This window comes from Drosophila ananassae (genome assembly GCF_017639315.1).
Source record: "Drosophila ananassae strain 14024-0371.13 chromosome 4 unlocalized genomic scaffold, ASM1763931v2 tig00000054, whole genome shotgun sequence".
Lineage (NCBI taxonomy): Eukaryota > Metazoa > Arthropoda > Insecta > Diptera > Drosophilidae > Drosophila > Drosophila ananassae.
Genome location: NW_025319037.1, coordinates 6,336,200 through 6,359,645, shown reverse-complemented (window position 1 = coordinate 6,359,645; position 23,446 = coordinate 6,336,200). Strand labels below are relative to the sequence as shown.

The following is a 23,446-nucleotide window of genomic DNA, read 5'->3' as shown; positions in this document are numbered from 1 at the left end:
CCGATAGTGCCAGCAAAGATACATATTTATAGCATTACATAAACATATTCGGTTGCCAATTTGCTTTTTTGCAGTTTACGGATTGAAAAATAAATAGAAAAAATGATTTTAATGTATTTTATTTTAGTTTTAACTCGATAGCTCTAAAACTGAGAGACTAGTTTGCATAGAAACCGACAGACAGACGGACTCATATCGACGTAGGCGGTGAATATAAATACTTTATAGGGTCGGAGGTGTCTCCTTCACTGCGTTGCACACTTTTGACCAAAATTATAATACCCTCAGCAAGGATATGAAAATAAATGTATTGCTCCGTGGAACCCGGATGTTCGAGCGGAAGACTTTTGTTTCTATGAGATGTCCCATCTATGTTCAGTATAATTATTAGTTTTTTCTTTGGCATGGTTGTATTTTTTCATTTGACCAGTATTTCATACAATCTTTAAATTATTTTTTTCAAGTAAACTATAACATTTTCAAGTTTGCTTGACAATTATTACTGACCTGGTGTAAGATCCTTAATATTGGATGGATTTTCTAAACCAATGAAGTATTTGTTAATTCGAGGAAGTAATTCCGTTCGCATACTTGTTGATTCTAACATCGGATTATAGGGGCATGTTGATTCTAATGTGGTTGTTTGTTTAGGTGTAGTATCAGTACCTGCCCATGATGTGCACTTTGATTGGCGCACAGGAATTTTACTTGGTGTAAGCGAAGAAACTTCAGATTCCAGGTCAATTCCAGCGTAAATAACCGTTCCGGGGTTAATTACCTCATTTGTAAAATCCTTTTCAATTAAATTTGTCTCTTCTTTCCTTGTATAGCGCATTTCACTATTTTCATTCCTTATATGAACATTTTCACCACAACTATCCAGCTTGCTATTTGAACATAATTTGTTTATCTCTTCGCGGGTGACTTTGTTCACTGGCTTCATGATTGAAGTTGTAGTAGATGGTCGTAGTGCGGCATTTTTTTCTATTTCATTATATTTTTTTGCAGCATTTCCATCGTTCTTCCCTTCATTTTCACTTAGATTATTTTTAACAGCTGCTAAAGCATCATAATAAATAGAATCCTCCAGATAGGTAGTTTCTAATAAATCAAATAAATAAAAATCGGTTAATATGAAGGTGATAAATAGGTAGGTTTTGAATATTCCATGAAACGTATAGAAATAAAAAGCATTAAAAATATATTACATTAAGCTTAATAGTCTCCAAATTATTCAAATACAATTTATAGTTTGCCTAGTAGCAATGTACTAAAGAATGTCACCCTGCATCGTATTACTGCGAGGGGGTATTAATGAGGGTAAATCTATTAATATGGCCAGAAGGAAGGTGAAGATAACCTTCCCCAGTTTTAACCAAAACTTTTCAAGCAAATCAAGATAACAGAATTCGTTATATTACATATAACTTTAAAGTCTAAGTTAAGTTAAATCAGTTTAAATCAACTTTGACAAATTGACGAAAACTTTTTTAACTTTTTTTTTGACCGACTTATTTGACTGCTGATCTATAACTTCCTGTCATCAAACTTGCTCGCACTTACTCCATGCTAATGCAACTCCTACATACCAAAGAGTGTATTCGAACCTACCATATATAATATACTAGCTGACCCGGACACGCGTTGCTGTGACTTTTTCATACAGATGGTATTTGTAAAAAAATAAGGTGATTTCCCTTTTTGACTTTCTACTACTATAACATTTTAGTACAATGAAATTATTTACGAAAAAAGACGAAAATGTTGATGTTGGTATACAAATTCACTGGACTGAGATTTGAAGGGGAAGTACTTTGAACACAATTAATTAAAATGTGCTTACACTTGATATTAAGCAGAAATCAATAGGTAATCAAAAAAAAATTTATCAGATTTATTATTTCCATTTAAATTTATAACAAATAAAGTATATTACTATACTTTAGTATAGTAATAATATGTAAATAAATATAGTAAATAATATGTGACGCTTTAACTGAGGTAGGCAAGGCAGACAGTCTTAAACTTTTAAACATTAATATGTATGTCGGGTCAGGCAGCAGCCACGGCATAAATCGAATCATATATAAATAAATGTAACATATATATATGAATGTATTAATTATAGTTTAGCATATAGTCATTTTCTAATCGCTGTTGTTAGTCGCAAGCCGACTCTTCTCGGCCGCTCGGCTTTATTTTATCTTTGTCATTAAGTTAACGAGCTTTCGCCCGTCCTATGCTAAAAGGCGGGCCCACTTTTACTCTTTATCTCAGTGCATACGCATCATAAATCGGAGCTTTCTGTCTCCATTTCATATGCGAATAAATAAACATTTTTATAACGTGGTGAAACAAATAATTACTTTGTTATTATTTTGGATAAAAGTCATTGAAAAATCTCAATGATCAACCAATGTATTTTTTTGAATTATAAAGGGGTTTTCAATAGGTGCGCTTCAACTTTTTTTTTGAATAAAACACAAACGGTTTGACTTTTCAACTAACTTTTTTTTTTATTATCGAATTTGAACATATACATTTAATTAAGAAACTCGATTTCTTTCGCATGACCACCGCGTGCACGTTTTACGAAGTCCAATCGTTGAACCCAATTTTCAACCACTTTTTCGCATAAATCGGTCGAAATTCCAGCAATTTCGCGTTCAATATTGGTTCTGAGCTCCTGCAACGTCGCCGGCTTATTGGCATAGACCAATGACTTCACGTAACCCCAATGAAAATAGTCTAGAGGTGTCAAATCACACGAGCGCGGCGGCCACTCGACCGGTCCATTTCGCCGCCGGCATGTAATCCGCACCAAACAGTGATTTTTTCGGGATGCAACGGTGCCTCACGAACCACGTATGGGTTGCTTTCTGCCCAGTAACGCATATTTTGCTTGTTGACAAATCCATTTAGCCAAAAGTGAGCCTCATCGCTGAAGATGATTTTATGCGAAAAAGTGGTTGAAAATTGGGTTCAACGATTGGACTTCGTAAAACGTGCACGCGGTGGTCATGCGAAAGAAATCGAGTTTCATAATTAAATGTATATGTTCAAATTCGATAATAAAAAAAAAAGTTAGTTGAAAAGTCAAACCGTTTGTGTTTTATTCAAAAAAAAAAAAGTTGAAGCGCACCTATTGAAAAACCCTTTAAATACTTTCAATTTAATTTAACACCAATCGGTGCACAATGTTTTTGGTTAACCTGTCTTTACCTAACACAAATAGATTCGACGGTTTCCCAACACGTGAACACGCAACATACATATAGTTGCCCATCAGAAAAACATGGATTTTTCAAATCTAAACCACAAATGGACATTGTTTGACCTTGAGATTTATTTATAAACATGGCGAAAGCTAAACGAATTGGAAACGGTAGCCTTTTGAAGGGTATGGTAGAATCTGATGGTATCATCGGAATACGTGGCAGCAGGACCACTTTTCCTTTAAACTTCCCAGACAAAATGGTTGATTACTTACTCAACCCAGTCGAAAGGTAGAGACATCTGTTAAAATCATTTGGAGTTAACAAATAATTGTGAGTGTCAAATAATAACAGCAAATAATTAGCAATAAATTAAAATTGTGACTATAATTTGAGATTTAAACTATCCTATCTCTCAAGTTGGATCGAACTGCACATGGTGTGCGAATTTATTATAATCGGTTAAATGGTTTAGGAGTCCATTGAAGACAAACATTGTGACACGAGATTTATATATATTAAGATTTCTACTTTACATTCGGCCATCTTGATCATCATCTGATCCTGATGACAAAAATTTCTTCGGTCTCAGCTACGTATCTCCCAAGCTTCGAGTTACAACAACTGGTTGACGGGATATTAGGACCCTCGTCATCTAAAACTTTCCTTAAGTCGTAGCACCCGTTACTCTTGCCTAATTGTTACTTTATAAGGTCCTAGGAATGAACTTTGTAGTTTTTGCCCTGCAATGAACTACGTCTTCTATTTGGCTACTAAACTGCTCAGTCTTTACATACGCTCTTCTGTTCGCTTTCTGTCATTGTCGCGCTTATACGCCTCCTGAACCTGCTATTCAGCAGACTATTCATGACAATGCATGTTCAAGGCCTTTGCACCTGCGACACATGCTACCAATTCGATGGCTGTCCTGCTGACAACTTGGAAATTTTTGCCATTTGCTGTGGTAGTCTGTTCATGCTACATTTAAAACTCTCAGTAAATGCCTCTTCTCCCATTAGCATTCGACTGCTTACTCCTTTGAAAAAAATTGCGAAAAGGTTTAACAGCTCCATATGGCACTGTTCGCAAAAACGTACTTCCTTCTGCATCCACCAGACGGTGCTTCCTCAAGGGTCTTTTCATCTCATATCTATGCTTCTTCTGCTTGGCCACTTGCATATTTCACATTCACCATTTACCTACTTCTGGGATTTGTATACCCTTGCAGAGGGTATTATAATTTTGTTCAAAAGTGTGCAACGCATTGAAGGAGACATCTCCGACCCTATAAAGTATATATATTCTTGATCAGGATCACCTCCTGTCCGTCTGTCTGTCTGTCCGTCTGTCTGTCGGTTTCTACGCAAACTAGTCTCTCAGTTTCAAAGCTATCGAGTTGAGACTTTGCACACTTCCTTCTTTTCCTTGCAGGTAGTACATGTGTCAGAACGGTCGACTATATCCTATAGCTGCCATATAACTGATTGATCGGAAATGCCATAACTTCGTTGTTGTCAAGTTAGAAGGATGGGAATTTCTATGCATTCTAATTTGGGCAAACTTATCCGATCTGCCAAATTTCATAAGGATGGGCCGTCTATATCCTATAGCTACCTTATAACTGATTAATCGGAAATGCCATTACTTGGTTGTTTCTCAAGATAGAAAGCAAAGAGATTCCTCTTTGGGCAAAATAATTCGATATGCCAAATTTCATAAGGATCGGCCGACTATATACGATCCGCTATATATCTTATAATATAAGATGCGTGTCGCCACCTAGCGGACTGCGACTCAACTGCAAGAGTATATAAACTAGACGAGTGGGCCCAACTGTCCGGCCAAGACCACTAGGCAGGCCCGATATTAGGGGTGGCCGATAGCAAACACCCACAACTGCCTTCATAGCGCCTTCTCCCAGCCTATGTGACGTGATGCCTTCATGTGCGATAAAGGAAATGGGTAAAGTCAGCCCAAGCAACCAAATGCTTCGACATTTTGGCCAAGCAAGCAGGCCCTTCTCCTGTCTGCAAAGATGTGGGGTTGATCTAAGGAAGTATCAAGGTCATAGCTTGTAACGTCCAATGGTCCGCAGATGGGTAATAAATAATAATAAACATATTAATTAACATTAATAATAATAATAAAGTTAAGCACTCAAATACTTCAAATCATACAACTTCACACACAGTGCAGCCGCCTTGAAATCCGCCAAGAAACTTCATGATATAAATTTTGCTGAAGCCAATCTACATATGAAGAATTGCTTACTGGCCTTGTGAAAATTGAAGCGTTTCTGAATTTGAGGCCTCTAAAAGCACTGTCAGAGGATCCCAATGTCGCCGCACTAATGCCGGCTCATGTCTTATTTGGAACCTCATTCCAAATGGTATTCGCACCCGATGAGCAATTTAGTCTCAGCGCAACCAATAACGACGAAGTTAAGTATGGAATGCTCTCTCGATGGCAACACCAACGATTTGATGGTTCATCAAGCAGCAGTTTTGGAAATGTGTCACCGTGTCTATATCTTTGTAAAAAAGATCCAATTTACGAAGATAATGTTCCACCACAAATTTGGAATTTAGTCCGAGTAACAGCCACCATCGCCGGAAGGACCAATAAAGTCCGAGTTATCGACTTAAGGACGAAAAAGGGATCACTTCAACGACCAATACACAAGATCGCCCCACTCCCAATAACAAATTTTACTACTGAAACTACTGAATTGAAGAGTCAATTAAAATCTGCAGGACTTTTGAATAGCTAAGCTGCAGAACAATATTTTAAAACAATCTATTATTTTTATAGCAATTTAAGCCACAAAGTGAAAATTAAACCATTTTAAATGACAGTAAAATGACAGGATGGACCCGAAGACGCTACTTTGGGAAGCTCTATGGTATAAAGTGCTCACGCTCGCACATGGATCTCGAAATTCCATAGATTCAGTCATTTAAATTAAACGATTTATTATCAGTTTTGCTCGTCATTATTGAAGCGAACTATTCTACAGTGCTGCGTAAGTCTATAAAAATGTTCATAACTCCCATAGACAAGTTCCAAGGATCTTGATTTGAGAGCAGTGCGGTTGACCACGACCGTATCTGGAACCCAGGGCTGCAGTAATTTTTTAATTTTTTGCAGGAATAGCTTAAGCAGTAAGCAATTGAAGTTGCCCATACCAAATAGGTGAAAGCCTTGGTGATCGACAGTGGTGAGAATCTGAATCCTTGGGGATGATCATGACGGTTTCCGATCGAGCAAGCTTAATATTAAATGAATTTTCGTTAATTAATGGACCAAGGTTTGTTTGAAACATGTTATTAATATGAGGACCAGTTATAGACCTAAGTTTCAGACCAACTTGACAAGATCTCTTGACTTGAGTCATCATCATCTTGCTCTGTTACTAATTACTGTTACTAATTAGCATAAGCCATTTTTGTGGTAAAAGGGACTTATTTTCCTTTTTTCCGGACGGACGGACCAAGGGTATATACGATTTTAGTTACATAGGATCATTCGATTCTTTTGAAGAGTTTTTAATAAAGCCAAGAACACCCTTACCGTTGATAAATATTGAGATGATATTGTCGGCAAACTTAAGTTTTAAGTCTAATAGGACGCCAAAAGTATAACTTCATTTTCATACGATCGCCTCGTTATCTGGTTACCTGGGCATAACCACCTTAATTATACCCTTGCACAGGGTATTATAATTTTGGTCAAAAGGGTGCAACGCAGTGAAGAAGACATCTCCGAATATTCTTGATCAGGATCACCGCCTACGTCGATATGAGTCCGTCTGTCTGTCGGCTTCTACGCAAACTAGTCTCTCAGTTTTCGAGCTATCGAGTTAAAATTTTGCACACATCCTTTTTTTCCTTGCAGATAGTATTTCATTTTCTTTTGTTTGCAGGCAGTATATAAGTCGGAACGGCCGGGATCGGTCGACTATATTCTATAGCTGCCATATGATTGATCGGAAATTCCATAACTTTGGTGTTTTTTAAGTTTGGTTATATTTGGCCAAAGTATCTTATCTAGAACATTGTATAAGGATTGGCCGACTATATCCTATAGCTGTCATAGAAAGATCGCTTCTTAAGTATAACTTTGCATAACTTTGCAACTTGGCATAACTTTGATGTTTTTTAAGTTAGAAAGATGGGACTTGGTACAAATTCCACTCCCACAAAATAATACGATTTGCCAAATTTTATAAGGATCGGCCGACTACATCCTATAGCTGCCATATAACTCATGCTCATCTAACTCATGCAAAACTCGAAACGCTTTTTGACATATTTTTCTTCCAGACCCATGAATCTGGCCGCATTAACCCTGTGACACTTTTTCATTAGCAACCCACAAACTGCATCACCCAATATTCCTCAATCCACGTGGCGCACTGGCCTGCTCATCTGGTAGCACTTTCACAAACCGCGCAAGGTGTTTTTTTTGGTAATGCTGGACCCACCAATATTTACACGAGCTACAGAACCCAAGTGGACAAGAAGCAGCAAGATGGTCAAGATTGGGGATCTAGTCCTAATAAGAGAAGATAACGCACCTCCCTTGAATTGGTCTCTCGGACGGATAGAAGTAGTCCATACCGGAAAGGACAGAAATATACGAGTCTTAGTCACTTGGCTCGAGTAATCAAAACACTTAATCAGGGTACACGTGCGATAAACAATGGTACGCAACAGTCCAACAATAGTCCAGATTTTAGTACTGGAGGTAGCAGAGATTCAAGATGCCGAAAGTTAATAGCTGATCACCGACGCTGAACAATGTTGGTTACCTCTTATATGGTCTCTTCCGAATTCTGGTTGATCAATACGCAAAAAGGAAGGAGGGGTTTATCTGAAGGCTGAAGAGCCATAACAAATCAAGCAGCTGAGAACCAAATATTAACACTGTATAACACCACCATCGACATAATGCGAAAGACGACGATTAAGCACATAAAAGATAGCAGCAAGCATGGCGAAAATCAAGAAAGGCAGTTACATAGGCCGTCAATTAGGTCTCTATGTTCCAATTTGCAATTTTAAATGATTTAATTGGTACACAAAAGAAAGATTACTTTGACCCTAATCGTAAAGCAGGTTATCAGAAAAATTCAAGTTAACTTTCCGCTTTTGAGTCGTGGAAATCCAGGTCCTGTACTACTCGAGTATGGCTGATGTTTCACACTAACATTCCGCTGGTAGAGAAGGTCAAAGGTTTTATATGATACACTGAGCGTCTGCGCATCGGTGGAACGTAGGGGAATAAGGTGCGGCAATTAAAAAAGCTCTCTCTAATGACGCCAACCAGTTACCCCATACAATACCGTGAAAAAAAGCTGTATCCACATTTAATCTATAGCCACTCAGTAGTACCAGCTACTGGGCATAATTGACAGAACCTAGTGCCTGAATTTTTGGAAATATGAAAAAGGCAAATGACAATGACGCATGGGTGCTCCAAAGACTTTGACCAGATTATTATCGAAGGCATAGGGAAGCTAACAATCAGATCTGATTATGGTGGAGTGCACCCAGCAAGCTCAAGGGTGTACTGAAAACAGCACAGGTATGGAAACCACTGGTCAATAGTCCGGGATAAGAATGATAGAAATAGCCAGCCTAGTAGCGGCGTGTGTGGAGTATACGTTATATGCAGAAAGGGCATAGCAGAAACTGAAGGGAAATTAAGGGCTGAACTCTTCATCGAGCAACCCGCAGTCCCGGCGTCACAAATACACGAGGAATTTGGCAGAAGTGGTGGTCGGAAGAATCGATGTTCGTGATCCAGGTCCATCGGAAATATCCCAACATGTAATATTTTACATTTAAAGCTTGGTTATAACCAAGCCGAGCAGCTTTTTTTAAAGTAAAATTAAAAGCAAATTACACATAATCTTTTATTGCATTATGTAACCACCGAATTCCAAGACCATTTCCAGGAACCAAGACATATCCACAACCACAACTTAAAACAATGGAGAGACTCTTCAGTCTCTGTCTTCATCTAACTATAAACCCAACTGTCATCTCGGGCTAACAGCATTCTTACAGGAACAGTCGATCCACATCGGAACAACATCGGTGGCGGCTGCTGAGTTATTGAGTACGCGGACGATGTCTTTGTAGGGAAATTCCCGCAAACGCTGTGCGACCTAAGCACGGCTTTTAGTGCCCCATAATGACTACTGCGGGAGCTGCAGGGACGAGGAGGAGAAAGAGTCGGCTATGCACTTCCTATACCACTGCCCGGCACTTGGGCGTTGGATAGGATAAGGAATCCGAGTAGACAGGAAGGGGGGATGAATTTTTGGATACTTTGCCTTAGCCGTAGCACAATTAGCCCTAGCAGCTCAGGTGGAAACTTTTTTTTTTACTTTTACGAGGGTTGCTATATATATTTCTGGCCTAATAATGAAAATGCGAATATTTATGATTAAAAATGGTTTTATTGATATTCAAAGAATTTTCCATCAAGACTTATACACTTTTGCATGCGCTCAAACCAATTGTCGAAGCACTTTGTCCACTCCGATTGAGACATCTCCAAAACATGGTTTTTGAACGCTTTAACAGCATCTTCTGTCTTCTCTTGTTCGTTTTTCGAATTTCTCCGAAGATTTTAGGCAAACAAATTGTGGTATACCACTCAGAATTGACCCTCCTACGTTTCTCAAGCGGAACAGTCGTCACATGACCTGTTTTACCGAAGAAATAGGCCACCATTTGCTTCGAAGTGCTTCTTCCACGAACAACTTTCGTTGGATTTGGCTTCGAAAACCCACACGGTCGATTGCTGTTTTGTTTCGGGCTCATAGATCCATGATTCGTCACCTGTGACGTCTTTTGAAACACCGCGATTGTATTTTTTCAAATTTTTTTTGCACTAATCCACACGAGCTTTTTTTTGAGCGATTGTCAAATTGTGCGATATTCAATGAGAAAAAATTCATGTCACATGACGATTATGCATTATCAGTTCATGCACTGCGTCAATATTCTCTGGAACAACGACTATTTTTGGAAGACCTTCACAACCTTCGTCTTCGAGCGAGCGTCGGCCACGAATTCATTATTACAGTTTTTCACAGTGCTATAGATGGTGCTCCATTGCCATACAAAGATTTAAGTTCATCGATGCACTCTTGTCGTGTTAATTCACGTCATAACGTTCTGAGCATGTTTCTGCTAAAACATGTTAAACTTCCCAATGAAAACGTCAGATATATATATAGCAACCCTCGTTTTTTTTGAGATGTTAGTTTTAAAACATACAAAAGTATGCAAGTAAAATTTTTTGCATACTAGACTATACGTATATAAAATCCATATTTATAGGCTGAACTGTAAATTTATACAGTTAAAATAAATGATTAAATTCAAAATTCTGTCCATGCCACACTTATAATGATTCTAAAACTCAATTCTCATATTGATTGGCCAACTATATCTGATTCGATTCATTTTTATGTCTAATAGCCAGCTCAGCCCGAAGTTAACTTTGTTATTTTTTTTTATACCCTTGCAGAGGGTATTATAACTTTGGTCAAAAGAGTGCAACGCAGTGAAGGAAACATCTCCAACCCAATAAAGTATATACATTCTTGATCAGGATCACCTCCTGAGTCGATATACGCATGTCCGTCTGTCCGTCTGGCTGTCTGTTCCTACGCAAGCTAGTCTCTGAGTTTTAAAGCTATCGACTTGAAACTTTGCACACATCCTTCCTTTGTTTGCAGGCAGTATATAAGTCGGAACGGTCGGGATCGGTCGACTATATCCTATAGCTGCCTTATAACTGAACGATCGGAATTGGCATAACTTTGGTTTTATTTAAGCAAGAATGGTGGGACTTTCTACGGATTCCATATCCGTAGACATCTTATTTGCTCCGCCAAGTTTCAACAAGATCGGCCAACTTTATCCTATAGCCGCCATATGGCTTTCGATCCATATGGAACGATCGAAAATGGCTCAACCTTAACTGCATGGGTATATCAACTTCGGCTTCGCCCGAAGTTAGCTTTCCTTTCTTGTTTTATTTTTATTTTATTTATATATTTATTTATATTCCCTTATTTTATATTGCCATTAAAATAAAAAAATAGAAATAGGACCCAAGAGTAAACACGAGTTGCAAATTAGACAATTCTATTTTAACTTTGGAGGGTCGACCCACCCATGCTTGTGATACCCCCCTTGGACCCCCGAGGAGGGATTCTCCCATACAAAAATATCAAAAAATCACAGCAGCTAAAAAGTATGCTAAAAAAATATAACTCAAAACCTGTTGCCAGGCCCACCGCCTCTTCTCCATTTCGTCCCTCGGGCGGTCCCGGGAGTGATTGGGTATTCTGAAAGAGGCTCTGTCGCCTAGTTGTTCGGTATATATTCCTCCCCTTACTCTATTGTCTAGTTTGGAGCCAATGAGTGCGTAAGTAAATAAAATGTAAATTAAGTAAAATGTTAGAGTGGCCCTTGTTAAGGGTGCTAGTTCTATTCCAGCTAGTCCTGGATTTGGTAAGGCATTTCGTTTCGTTTGGGATCAAAGTACACCGCTGACGCATAGTGGTGCTGCTTGCTGGATTTTTTCCAGTTTCTTAAGGACGTTTTATTTTTCCACAGATGGTCAAAATATCTTATCTAAAAAATTTCATAAGGATAGGCCGACTATATCCTATATATGGCACGATCGGAATTGGTACAACTTTGGTGTTTTTTAAGTTATAATGATGGGAAAGATTGGTACATATTCCATTTTGGACAATCTAATCTGATCTGCCAAATTTCGTAAGAATCGATCGACTATAGCTATTTATATCCTATAGCTATATATAGATGCATGATCGGAAATGGCACAACATTTCTAATTTTAATGATGCTTGGGGCTGTTTTCAACATTTTTATTAGAAAATTGATTCGATGGTGAAATTCTCATAAGAATGGGCTATATACGATCCGATAGTTATATAATAATATAAGCTACTACCTAACTGCAAGGGTATATAAGCTTCGGCTTCGTCCGAAGTTAGCTTTCCTTTCTGGTTTTATTTTGTTTTATCCCAATTTGTATAAAAAAGAGACTTACCTTTTGGAACAACACGAATTTGCAACCTCCCACTAATACAAGCGTTACTTTCATTTACACTACCACATGACGGAAAATTGCTTCTGTGAGAGGAAGTGGTTTTCATTTGCCAGGGAATCGATATATTTTGTAAAAGGTGAGCATCTGAATTTATTTTAATTTTTTTTTCTTCAAAAATATGCGATACAGAAATATTCGGAAGGCTGTTTCGATATTTTGTTTGTCTTTCCGTCGAGCCCTTTGACTGAAACAAAGTTTCATCTTTAAATGTTGATGGTGTAATTTTTCTTGTGACCTTTGAAGCGGCTGACCTACATTTAGCAAAGGATGTAATTTCCAAACAATTTTCCCGAACACATATGTTTCTAGCTATATCCATCCGATATACCTGAAATTTTATTTTGGTATTAAAATATTTATCAACAAAAGGTTTTATGTGAAAAATAATTAGATGCTACTGGGTAATTTATTTTAAATGAATAAAATCTAGCAAGACATATATAATATTTTATAAGAAATATGAATTTATAATAATTTAAATAGTTTGGAAAATTGGAATAACGAAGTTTGTTTCTATTCTATTGTAAAAATCCAAATATTCAAAATATCCAATATTTAAATGTTATAAATATCAAATTTTTTATTTATATTAAAGTTATAAAGTTAAAATTATTAATAACTTATCAGATGAACAGCTGCTAATAGTATTAGAAATGCTTACTATGTTTTCAAATGCTGCTTGCTGCACAGCCGGTGGCTCTAGGTTTTTTCTCAATACATTACCCATAGCAGGCTCAGACCAGCAATGCGGGATAGAGTTTCTCAAGGTGTCATAGTTCTCAATTCCAGTTATGTTAAGCGTATGTCTAACGGAGGTAAATTAAAACAAGATCAATTTATTTGCGTTGAATAAAAAATGGAAAACAATACGAATATAGGTGTAAAAAATTACACATTAACAAGAAAGAAAAGCTAACTTCGGGTGGAGCCGAGTGAGTAAACCAGTCTGTCTCTTTGTAAGCAAACCAGTCTGTCAGTTTTAAAGTTATCGACTTCCAACTTTGCACACATCCTTGACTCTACTGCACGCTATACGGAAGTCTGAATTGCCGAGATCGGTCGACAAAATCCTATAGCTGTCATATAACTATAAGAAAAAAAGGAAGGGACTAGGAATTAAATTGTTGAATTGATATTGGGCCACCAATAGTAAAATTCTCATAGGAATCGGCCTATATAAGAATCAAACTATAAACGATCTGATATATATCTAATGATATAAGCTGCTACCTAACTGTATAGGTATATAAATTTTGGCTCCGCCCGAAGTTAGCTTTCTTTTCTTGTTTTATATAATATCGTTATATTGTAAGTTTAATGGCCAGTACTTGCAGCGTTTGTAGCAACTTAATAGAATCAGAAGATAAATACACCACGAGGTGTGGTCTTAAATTTCATAGAGTTTGTAATAGAAAGTTCATTCCAATTAACAGTTAATTAACAATTCAATTGATAATTTATCATTTTTATGTTTTTGCTATATGTCCAGTTATTTACCATCTAAGCAATATTCATGTATCAAATAAGCAATAAATTCTGAATAAATACTGAAACCTATTCTGAACTCCTTTATTTCTCCACGTCCAATTTGTTTAAGTGCAAGTTGCGACAACAAACAAGCAATCGGTTTATATACCATTTGATTTAACTTAATTATTAAAGATTAACATTTTGGTGACTCCGACGTGATCCTGAAAGCCCAGGATCACCATTTGAACAAGAGTCAAAAGGAACGAGTAGTGATTTCTATCGTTCCGCAATAGAGAATTCGGGAAGACTCCTGCTCAGTGAGCAATGGGATTTTTTCAGCAGTGTGACGCTGTCCCTCTAATCGGTAGATTAAGGGCACCACACCTCCCTTAGTCCATCAAAAAAGGGTTCAGTTTCCTCGACCACTCTCGGTAGCGAGTCTGAGCGTGTCCAGCTACTAGCACTCTAGCAGCAAATAAAACACTTCCAACGAGCAGAAACGAAGAACGAAAAGATGAAAAGGAGTATATTGCCCCTTAAATTATTACAAAGACAGCCGTTGATGAGGCGAGCGCTCAAGGCCTCCTAGATTCCGAACAATAAATTGGGCATAAGATCTCAAGATTCACCCGAAATTATAAAAAGGATGGGCCGAATCGCAAAAAAAATACTACATCGCCTGGAACAAAAGCTACATCAAGTAACTGAGGACCTCCGAATCAGTGGCTAGAAATATGCCGCCACTTTCGAAAGCAACCGTGACAAGCTTATGCAAGGCACGAGACGATAGGAAGAGCCTCAAAAACAAGTAGAAAATCAAGTTTAACAGCAATCCCGTGTCGTTGCCCCCATGGATAAACGATTAGTCCGATTATTTCGGCGCCAAAGAGACCTAGTAGTGTCAGAAAGTTTTTGGGGGAAACCCAGAAGATCTACTCAAAATCGTTATGGGCTCAAGTCCAAGAAATCCATTTGACAGTCTATGAAGAGTTTGAAAACCCAATGGACAGTGGATATAACAAGTAGGTATACCTACTGCAAGCAGAGGTGCAGAATGCACTTATGGCAAAGATAAGCCTTATAACAAATAGCATTGATGTGCAAATGCCCCGGATAAACATTCCAAAATTTGATGGGGATGCAATGAATTTAAAACAATTCATTGATTTATTTTCCTGTGTGGATCAAGATACTAACATGCCATCAGTGAAGAAAATGTGGTACCTTCAATTCGATCTTTCTGAAAAAGCAGAGAGATTAATACGCTACATCGAGCTATATGAGGAAAACTACTTACATGCATGGCGCATAAAAGTTGGAAGTTGGATCATACGCCTCATCCCGAATACAGTTATTCGTTGGTTTCTTCATCAGAGCTGAGTTTTTATGCGATGCGTTTTTAATGGTCTTGTTTACCGATAAGCTTGACATGACTAATAGAGGTCTATTTGAGCAGACAGTGGTAACTCAGTAGAGATCCAACCCCTACAAACGATGCTGGAATTCTTAGAGCAAAGAATCAGAGTCTTGAGCTCAGAAAAGACAAAGGCATAATTTAAAAAAGAGTCAAAAAATCTGACGTGCGCTTCCAGTACGTCAGAAAGACAATCATCATGCTACTATTGCAAAGGTCCAAATTACGCTTTATATATATGTTAGGAGTTCCGCGCAAAAACAGTATCCGAAAAGTTAAATTGGGTACAAAAAAAAAAAAACTATTTCAAGACCAATCAAAGGAATGTAAAGGAAGGAATTGTTTCAAGGGCGACAAAAAATATCACACCTTGTTGCACCTGGAATCCTTCCCTAACTGTCGGTGCCACGGCTAACAAGAATGACAACAAGAATGACATCACTGTGTTCTGAAACCTGAAAGCAGCCGCACAAAACTACGAATGGTACATCAATTATAATATCGTTAAACAACATGCAACATCATAATATACAAATATGTGTTCATAGCGGACATAGAAAAGATTTCCATCAACATAGTTTGGAGAAACATTCCATCTTAGGATCTTAAGTACTAAAGACTTAAAACCTTCAGCAGTTTAAATCCAAACTCAACTAAATAAAATATTAATGCCACATGGTTTCAAATTACGAAAGTGGTGCTCAAATAATTATATATGGATGCCCAAAAAAGACCAACTTTGCGGACGAACGCAGCAAAGCGAAGCTCTGGTCATCCCAAATCGAGTGGTTTCATCTGAATTTTCACAAATCTTTGACCCAATAGGTTTGTTGGCGCAGCAATATACGTAGATCAACGTATAAAAATAAGCAAACCTCTGTGAGACTGCTATGTTCCAAGTCTAGAGTAGCATCCACGGCGAAGGAATCCCTGCCCAGACTAGAGTTTGCGCTGCAAAACTGGTTCTTTAATACTGATTCATCCGTCATGTTAGGGTGGATCAATGCAACGGCTTCCCTTTACCACACATTTGTCGCAAATCACGTATCATCCGCCAATAATGCAGCCGACCACAGGAACAACAGCTAGCAAACTCTCCAAAATGATCCTAAGAGAATTTTATGAGACCAACAAGCACTGCGGTGCCCAAGCATTGCGTGCCATTGCTCGGCAACAATATTGGATCATCAATAGCAAAACAATGTGCCAAAGGAAGGGAAAGGAAACCTTCGAGGAAAGTGCCAAACGATTTATTGCGATAATGCAGCAAATTTTTTTTTATTGGAGCCAACAATAAATGCGAACGAAACCATAGTTCAGCATTGCAACAAAAGAGAAATAGACTTCAAATTAATTCCCCTAACGCATCATCCCAGCATCATCCCATGCATTAAACCATTAATAAAAAGATGGGAACTGGTATCACGACTGAAGCACTCCTTTTGGATACAATGGTCGTGTGAGTACTTGCAAGAACTCCAGAATCAGCACAAATGAAAGCATGCATCTCTAAACATTAAAGAGGAAGTGCTAGTCCTTATAAAGGAAGACAATGTGCCTGTAATGATCTGGCCTCTTCCCATAGAGTTCTCAAAACGGACAAACGGAGTCCTGGACCGGACAACCTCGTTCGAGTAGTGGACATCAAAACTATTCAAGAAGCCAGTGACTAGGCTAGCTCCACTGAACCCAGGAGAAATCAACAACAAGCGCATATTAGACAACACCCTCAAGGCGGGCCAGTCTAATGAGCCTCCTGTACAACGCAAAAAAAAAAATCCTCTCATCAATGCCTGTAAGTCTCGCGCTTATGTTGCTATTTTCACTATCCATGGCAATGGAATTAAAGTAACAGAGTTCAGGACGAGAATGGTACTTTCGCAATGGACAATGATAGTATATTACGACTTGGATCCCTACTGGAATGATATGAAGGTACTTTCAGTTGTATTAACGGAGCTCGCACACAAGTGCCGCGAATTGACAAAGCATGCAGCATGCAGTTCCATTCTGGACCATTTTCAACATTTATTTGTAGAGCTTGAGCTAGTAAATAACCTAATGCATCCCTAACCGCTTAATATGGTGGGAACTATAGCCAATTCATTATTCGGTTTACTCGACACTACCTACGCAAAATATATGACCAAAACTATCACAAAGGTTAAGGGTAACGAGTACTTCCTCCTACAGCTGTTTCAGAACCAGACATCCATTGTAGACTCCACCATCAATTTGGTGCGAAAAGGAAGTTTGGCTAGCAACAAGCGCTTAAGATCTTTCGAATAACAGATGACCCTCATAAATAAGCAACGAGGACAGTACCAAGGAGCAAGCCACATTTGGTGCAAGGAGCAAGAACCACATTTGGAGCAAGCATTTATGATCCTCACGACACAAATGATTCTTCTTGCAAATGGTTTTCAGCGAATGCTGAGTGAGAAAAATAATGTGTTAACTAATGTTCGCCATAGAAAAATCAGCCCGACTTTAATGTGAGTTGTTTTGGCGCACGAGCTTCCTTCTTGTCCAATTTTCATTGCTTTGCCAATTGAGGAAAGGTACGACAAAATGCGGTGTCTGACTCGCTGTTTTGTTTGCCTAGAGGATGGCCATTTCGCTCGGAAATGCTCAGCTTCCCGCTGCTCAACGTGCAATCGCCGTCATCAATTTCTTTTGCACTCTCGCGGGTTTGTAGATCTACCAATGCTCCACCCGAACGAGTCTCATGTCCCATCGATGCAGTTTCTATTGCAAACCCATCCTGCTCAATCAACTGTGTTGTGACCCTGGATCGCAATGTTGAGCTAGTGCTCCTGCCAACGGCCAATGCACTCGTTCGTGGCCTTTCTGCCTTCGTGGCTGGCGAGTGAACTTCAGCTTTGCCGTTGCAAGTGTTCTAAAACGGTGGCCGGTTTCGGCGGCGCTGGGTTTGAAACGGATGGAGCATCGTTTAATGTGGGCGTGAAGTCCCACCTTAGCACGTATTCTTGAGACTGTGGTAGCCTCTCACATTACGGATTATTGGTCCAGCCTTCACATAGATGTTTCGAGGTGAATGATTCTTATCTGGCTGAACCACAACTTCCACAAAACGCAGCGAGTCGACCTGCTGATTGGAGCCAGCTTATTCCTTGACCTGTTGTCGGCCGGCCAAATCCAGTTAGGTCACGCGCTCCCCATTGGTCAGAATACACGATTTGGACGCGGTGGACCATCACGGGAAGCGTACGCGAATAACCATTGCAATTATGTGACTGCTGCACCTTCCAGAAATGTTATTGAAAGCCCATACTTCAATTGAGGAGGATGATGGCCACGCAGCCACCAAACCATTTAAAAATAATCATAATATTTTAAGATCCAGCGGTTGTTAACAGCATTTATTCTTGTCTGTCTGTCTCCCAGTTTCGTATGAGCTTTGTTGTTATTTGTAGCGCATTAGCTTTTGGATGTTTTGGTAGAGATTCTGCGCCTAAGTTTTTTGTTTTGCACTTTTTTTGGTGTTAAATTGACGCACAATAAATATTGGAAATTTGAATCGAAATTGTTTAATTCGACCGCTAGCAAAAATCTGGTAGCGTTACTCTATCTTTAGTTTCTTTGATGGTTATTCCCAACTCTCTCGCACCTGCTGATAGTAGGCCACCTACCTCGTCTGGGGTTTCCCTTGTCGTCTTGGTTTCTCCGCGTGTTCAACCAGAGTCCTCTACTGCCGACGAATAAGAATCGGTGACGATCGGTGCTTGTAACCTCGCTTTTTCGCGCCTACCCGGTCTGTTCTTAACAATATCCATAGTAACGGTATCTCATTACGCCTATCGATAGTGACCCCTTCGAATCTATAGGGATGGGGTCTTAACTTTACTTAACTAAATAACGATGTAAACTAGGAAAAACTATGAACTAACGGCCTTAAGACTAATTGGTTAAATTGGAAAAATGGAGGAGGATATTTTCTACAAAGACCATGATAAAGCTTCGCGCTGTTCTGGTGAAATGCCGGAACTTCCGGTCCTCCTCCGTTGCTCAGTATCGGGTTCGGATCTAGGGGTTGTCGTTGATCGCAAATTTAATATACACGTCGGAGGTCCCCAACGCCTACTAGAATCGGAAAGAGCGTTGAGCAAGGCAGGGCAATTGTTTCTGAGAGACGCAACCTGCTCAAAAAGGAAAACATTAACATATTGTTATTTTTAAATCAAAACATTTGATTAAAATAAAACCATTTTCTTGAAAACTGAAAAAAAAAATTTTAATGTCGGACGATAGTATCGGTGACTATCGATGGCACTATCGACACTATCGAGGGTTTGCGAAAAACAATCGCCGGCTATCGATAGTTCTCCACCTCTATTTCCAGCTCCTTCCATGGGACACCCCGTCCATTGAAGACGGCGGGTAGCGTTCGGAATGGACTCTCTAAATTACCAGCTTTGTCTGCTTCGGGAATGCTGTGTGGTCATGGGACGTCATTGCCTTCGCCCCCAACTTTCGCAGTTATTTTTCTCCTCATTATCACCGATCGCCTCTTCATCCTCGGTGCTTCTGCCAACGCCATATGCTCGATTTCACTCTCCGCGGATGAATCACCCTTTGTTGGCTCCGTTGATCGCTGCTCGTCGTTTTTTTTTCCAAATCCTAATTTTTTAATTCCGCTCCGCTTGCAGAAATTCTTAATGGCGCGGCTGGTGAATCGTATCCCTGGGCGTCCTGAACTCCGATATAATCCTCTCGCAAAATCCCAGTTCCAGTTGGTCCACCAACTTTAAAAAACTTCGAAGAACACAAGGAGCATGGTATGACCACGTTTGGTCCGCGGCAGGAAACCGATAAAGTCTGCTCCAACTATTTTGAATGATTCTATGGGTCGATGGATCAACATTTTTCCCCCGGGCTTGTGCCCTATATCGCCTTATATCATTGGCAGTTCAAGCAGCTGCTAACGTGCATTACTACGTTTTGATGCATTTCGGTCAAAAAATAGCGTTAACGTTGCAGAATGATCACTTTTCTAGTACTCGATGGCGTTGTTCCTAGGCTACGCAAAACTTCCAGGGACGGCACTCTCCCATATCCGTGGGGTGAGTCTGAGATTCTGCGAGAGTGAGTCTGCTACCAGGTTATATTTTTTTTTTCTATAAATTACGTTAAATTGGTATTGTTGTTGTAACTACAATGACCACCTGGTGACACGTCCGATAGGATTGACGATGGAGTTCAGCCATTTGAAAGCGACGTGATTACAGATCATAGTCAAATATCCATCAAGATAGCAGCGTAGTTTGCGCATGACCTAAAAAATTACACTTATTTTCCATAGCAGAGTAAATTAATTTGGGCACGCTAGAACAGAGGCGGCGGTCAAGTGCGTAAATACCACGACGCGATTCCCAATTGGCGTCGTAATTCCAGGACGTTGATCGGGGGTCGTAGCTTCTTTTTTGTGGCTACTTTGTCGGTGTCTTTCCTGATCCCGTCAGAGCTGATCAGGTGGCCCCCGTATACTAGGCTGCTTTGGAATAACATGCATTTGTCTCTTTTGAGTCGCAGATTGTTAGCTCGCCGTCGGGGGAGGACTTCTTAAAAGTTCCGGAAGTGTTCTTCCCAATTTGCTCCGATAACTATGATGTCGTTCAAATAAGCGAAGCGTATGGGTCCATGGCCGGTCCAAAGACGCTGTTTAAGACTCGCTGAAACGTCGCGGGTGCAGAGTAAAGTCAAAATGGCATAACTTTCCAGTGGAGTCCTCGTCCTGGTACCGTGAAGGCTGTAAACTCCCGGCTTCCTCAGGTCATAGGGGTCTGCCAGTATCCGATTTTTAAATCCAGTGAAGATATGTACATCGTATTCCGAAGGCGCTCTAAGAGATGATTGATCAGATGATTGATCAGCTGCGAAGCCGGATTCTTAAGGAAGTATAGTAAGATTCGTGATGTATCTCCCTTCTCCTGGGGTGTGCCTCTAGGGTCGCACGGCGTAATCGTAGCAGTTGCAGCCGTCGTGGAGCGGGGGTGGATCCATCCAGCTCTGCCCTGGTGTTTTCCCGCTTCCACTTGCGATGCTATAGTTAATGGGTCTACTGAATGGGTGATGCCAAACGTAGGTGCGTTCAGTGGTGCCGTGTTGGTACGGATTCGGGACGCTGGCAATGCATACCTGGCCGCAGATCAAAGTAGCTCAAATCCTGCAAATGAAGTCGATGCCTTAAATTATCTCGTCCAGGATGTTTGGCATGACCAGCATGGCTATGCGAATCGTCTCCTTGGCTTAGCTGATTGACACTTTCAGGCGAATCATTCCGTGTGACACGGCAGTGCTTCGTTGATCTAGAGGCTCCGAAACTAGGGGTGTTGGCCCGAGGCGCTGCGACTGAGCTCTCCCTCCCGGGTGCACATCCTTATGCGGCACGAGGAGGATGTGCCGTGTTGGGCCTTGATCTAGTGCATTTTCGTAGGCGGTGGCCAGCTGCATTAGTATTGCCACAAGAACTAGTGTCGGCCAATGAAAAGTTGGTACTCCAATAGTAAGATCTCGTAGATCCGCCCGAGCTCCTATTCGACTAAATACTTGGCTCGTTGCACAATGAGCCGCGGTTCCAGGACTAATACTTTAAAGTCTCTCCAGTTCGCTGGAACAGGGCTCTAATGGAATCCTCGAGACGCACGATGATACAGCGGAAAAAAAAATTTCAAGAATTCCTTCCGAAAAGTCTCTCGGGACACGGAACTCAATTGGTACGCTCGGTCCGGCTCGAGAGACTTCGCTGAGCTATATGTTGTAGGCCTGTTGTAGAATCCAGCCTCAAATCCGTGAGGAGGGCCTGGAACCAGGGGGCCTCCCATGGTGGTGGTCGCGAAATTTTCACTTAGCGCGGTGAAAAACTTCTCTTCCTCTGACTGTGACGGTCGTATTTCTGATCAGCACCATCTGGCGCTGTGCCGGTTGAGGGTGTGGACATTTCTTAGCTCGCTTCCTGCGGTCTTCTAGATAAAACTGTCGTGGATGTTTCGGGCGACGCGATACGTTTTTGGCTTCGTCGTATGCTTCGGCTCGGGGGCCATGGATTGTCGCCGAAGTGACAGCGGTGTCTTACTCTCCTACAGTTTAGCTCTTTTCTCTATAATAATTTTCTTCGTTCCCCCTTTTTAAATTTCCTATAGTAAAGACATGGGACTTTCGGCTATGATGTGTACGCAGTTTCTAGCTTGCGTAGAAACAGACAGACGAACATGCTTATATCGACTGACGAGGTGATCCTGATCTAGAATGGGGTCTTCACGGGGTCGGAGATTTCTCCTTCACTACGAATATTTTTGACCCAATTTATATATTGGATTATTTTTCTGTTAATGGAACTAATGAAAGTTCCAGCTTTTTAACTTAAAAAACACCAAAATTATGGAATTTCCGATCAATGAGTTGTATAGCAGCTTTAGGATATAGTCGACTGATCCCAGCCGTTCCGACTTATATTCTGCCTGCAAAGGAAAGAAGGGTGTGTGCAAAGTTTCAACTCGATAGCTTTAAAACTGAGAGACTAGTTTGCGTAGAAACAGACAGACGGTCAGACGGATCCTGATCCTGATCAAGAATATATATATTTTATAGGGTCGGAGATGTCTCCTTCACTGCGTTGCATACTTTTGACCAAAATTATAATACCCTCTGCAAGGGTATAAAAATCATCCATACGAAAATGTTTAGGAAAAAAACCATAGCTTGCAAGTAACTGTTAACCGATTCGAGCGGTCTCAAAATAAGTGTTTGTCACTGAGACTTTGAGCAAAAAGTCTGAGAGCAACCGATTGAGTTGCTCGTAAACAAATTTTGCTCGCGCTCAGTCAAAGCACACTTTTTTCTGTTTTCGTTTGGTCTTCTCATTCTAGGACCGTTTGCTTGCGTTCGACGATTCAAAAAGTCTTTTGTGCATGTATGTGTGTATGTGAAGTTTAATGGGCTCAACTTGTCAATTTGCTTTGTAAATCTCTCGTGTAAACAGTGATTCATCAAATTTATTGAAAATGGGACGAGAAATTAATAAAAAAGTGCATCCATTTTTTATATTTAACAAAATGGACAACAAAGTTGTCAAAAGTTTAGTTGTTAAGCTTAACTCAAAATAAATGAATTTAAAAGGAAACTATTCATTTTTTAATTAAAATAATCAATATATTAGTTT

The 23,446-nt window shown here is 39.8% G+C and overlaps 1 protein-coding gene across 3 annotated transcripts in view; it reads right to left on the bottom strand.

The window, feature by feature from the left end:
• LOC6505445 (tau-tubulin kinase homolog Asator) overlaps positions 1–23,446 on the bottom strand; it is a 178,499-nt gene that overhangs the window by 40,062 nt on the left and 114,991 nt on the right. Inside the window, exons 11-13 of one of the 3 annotated variants that reach the window (XM_044717660.1) lie at positions 13,042–13,186; positions 12,321–12,708; positions 508–1,101 (exon numbers count right to left, since the gene is read on the bottom strand). In XM_044717660.1, coding sequence (XP_044573595.1) covers positions 508–1,101; positions 12,321–12,708; positions 13,042–13,186 — 1,127 coding nt within the window. Of the gene's footprint in view, positions 1–507; positions 1,102–12,320; positions 12,709–13,041; positions 13,187–23,446 lie in introns of those variants that run through there. The other 2 variants (XM_044717662.1, XM_044717661.1) reach the window with 2 other exon arrangements.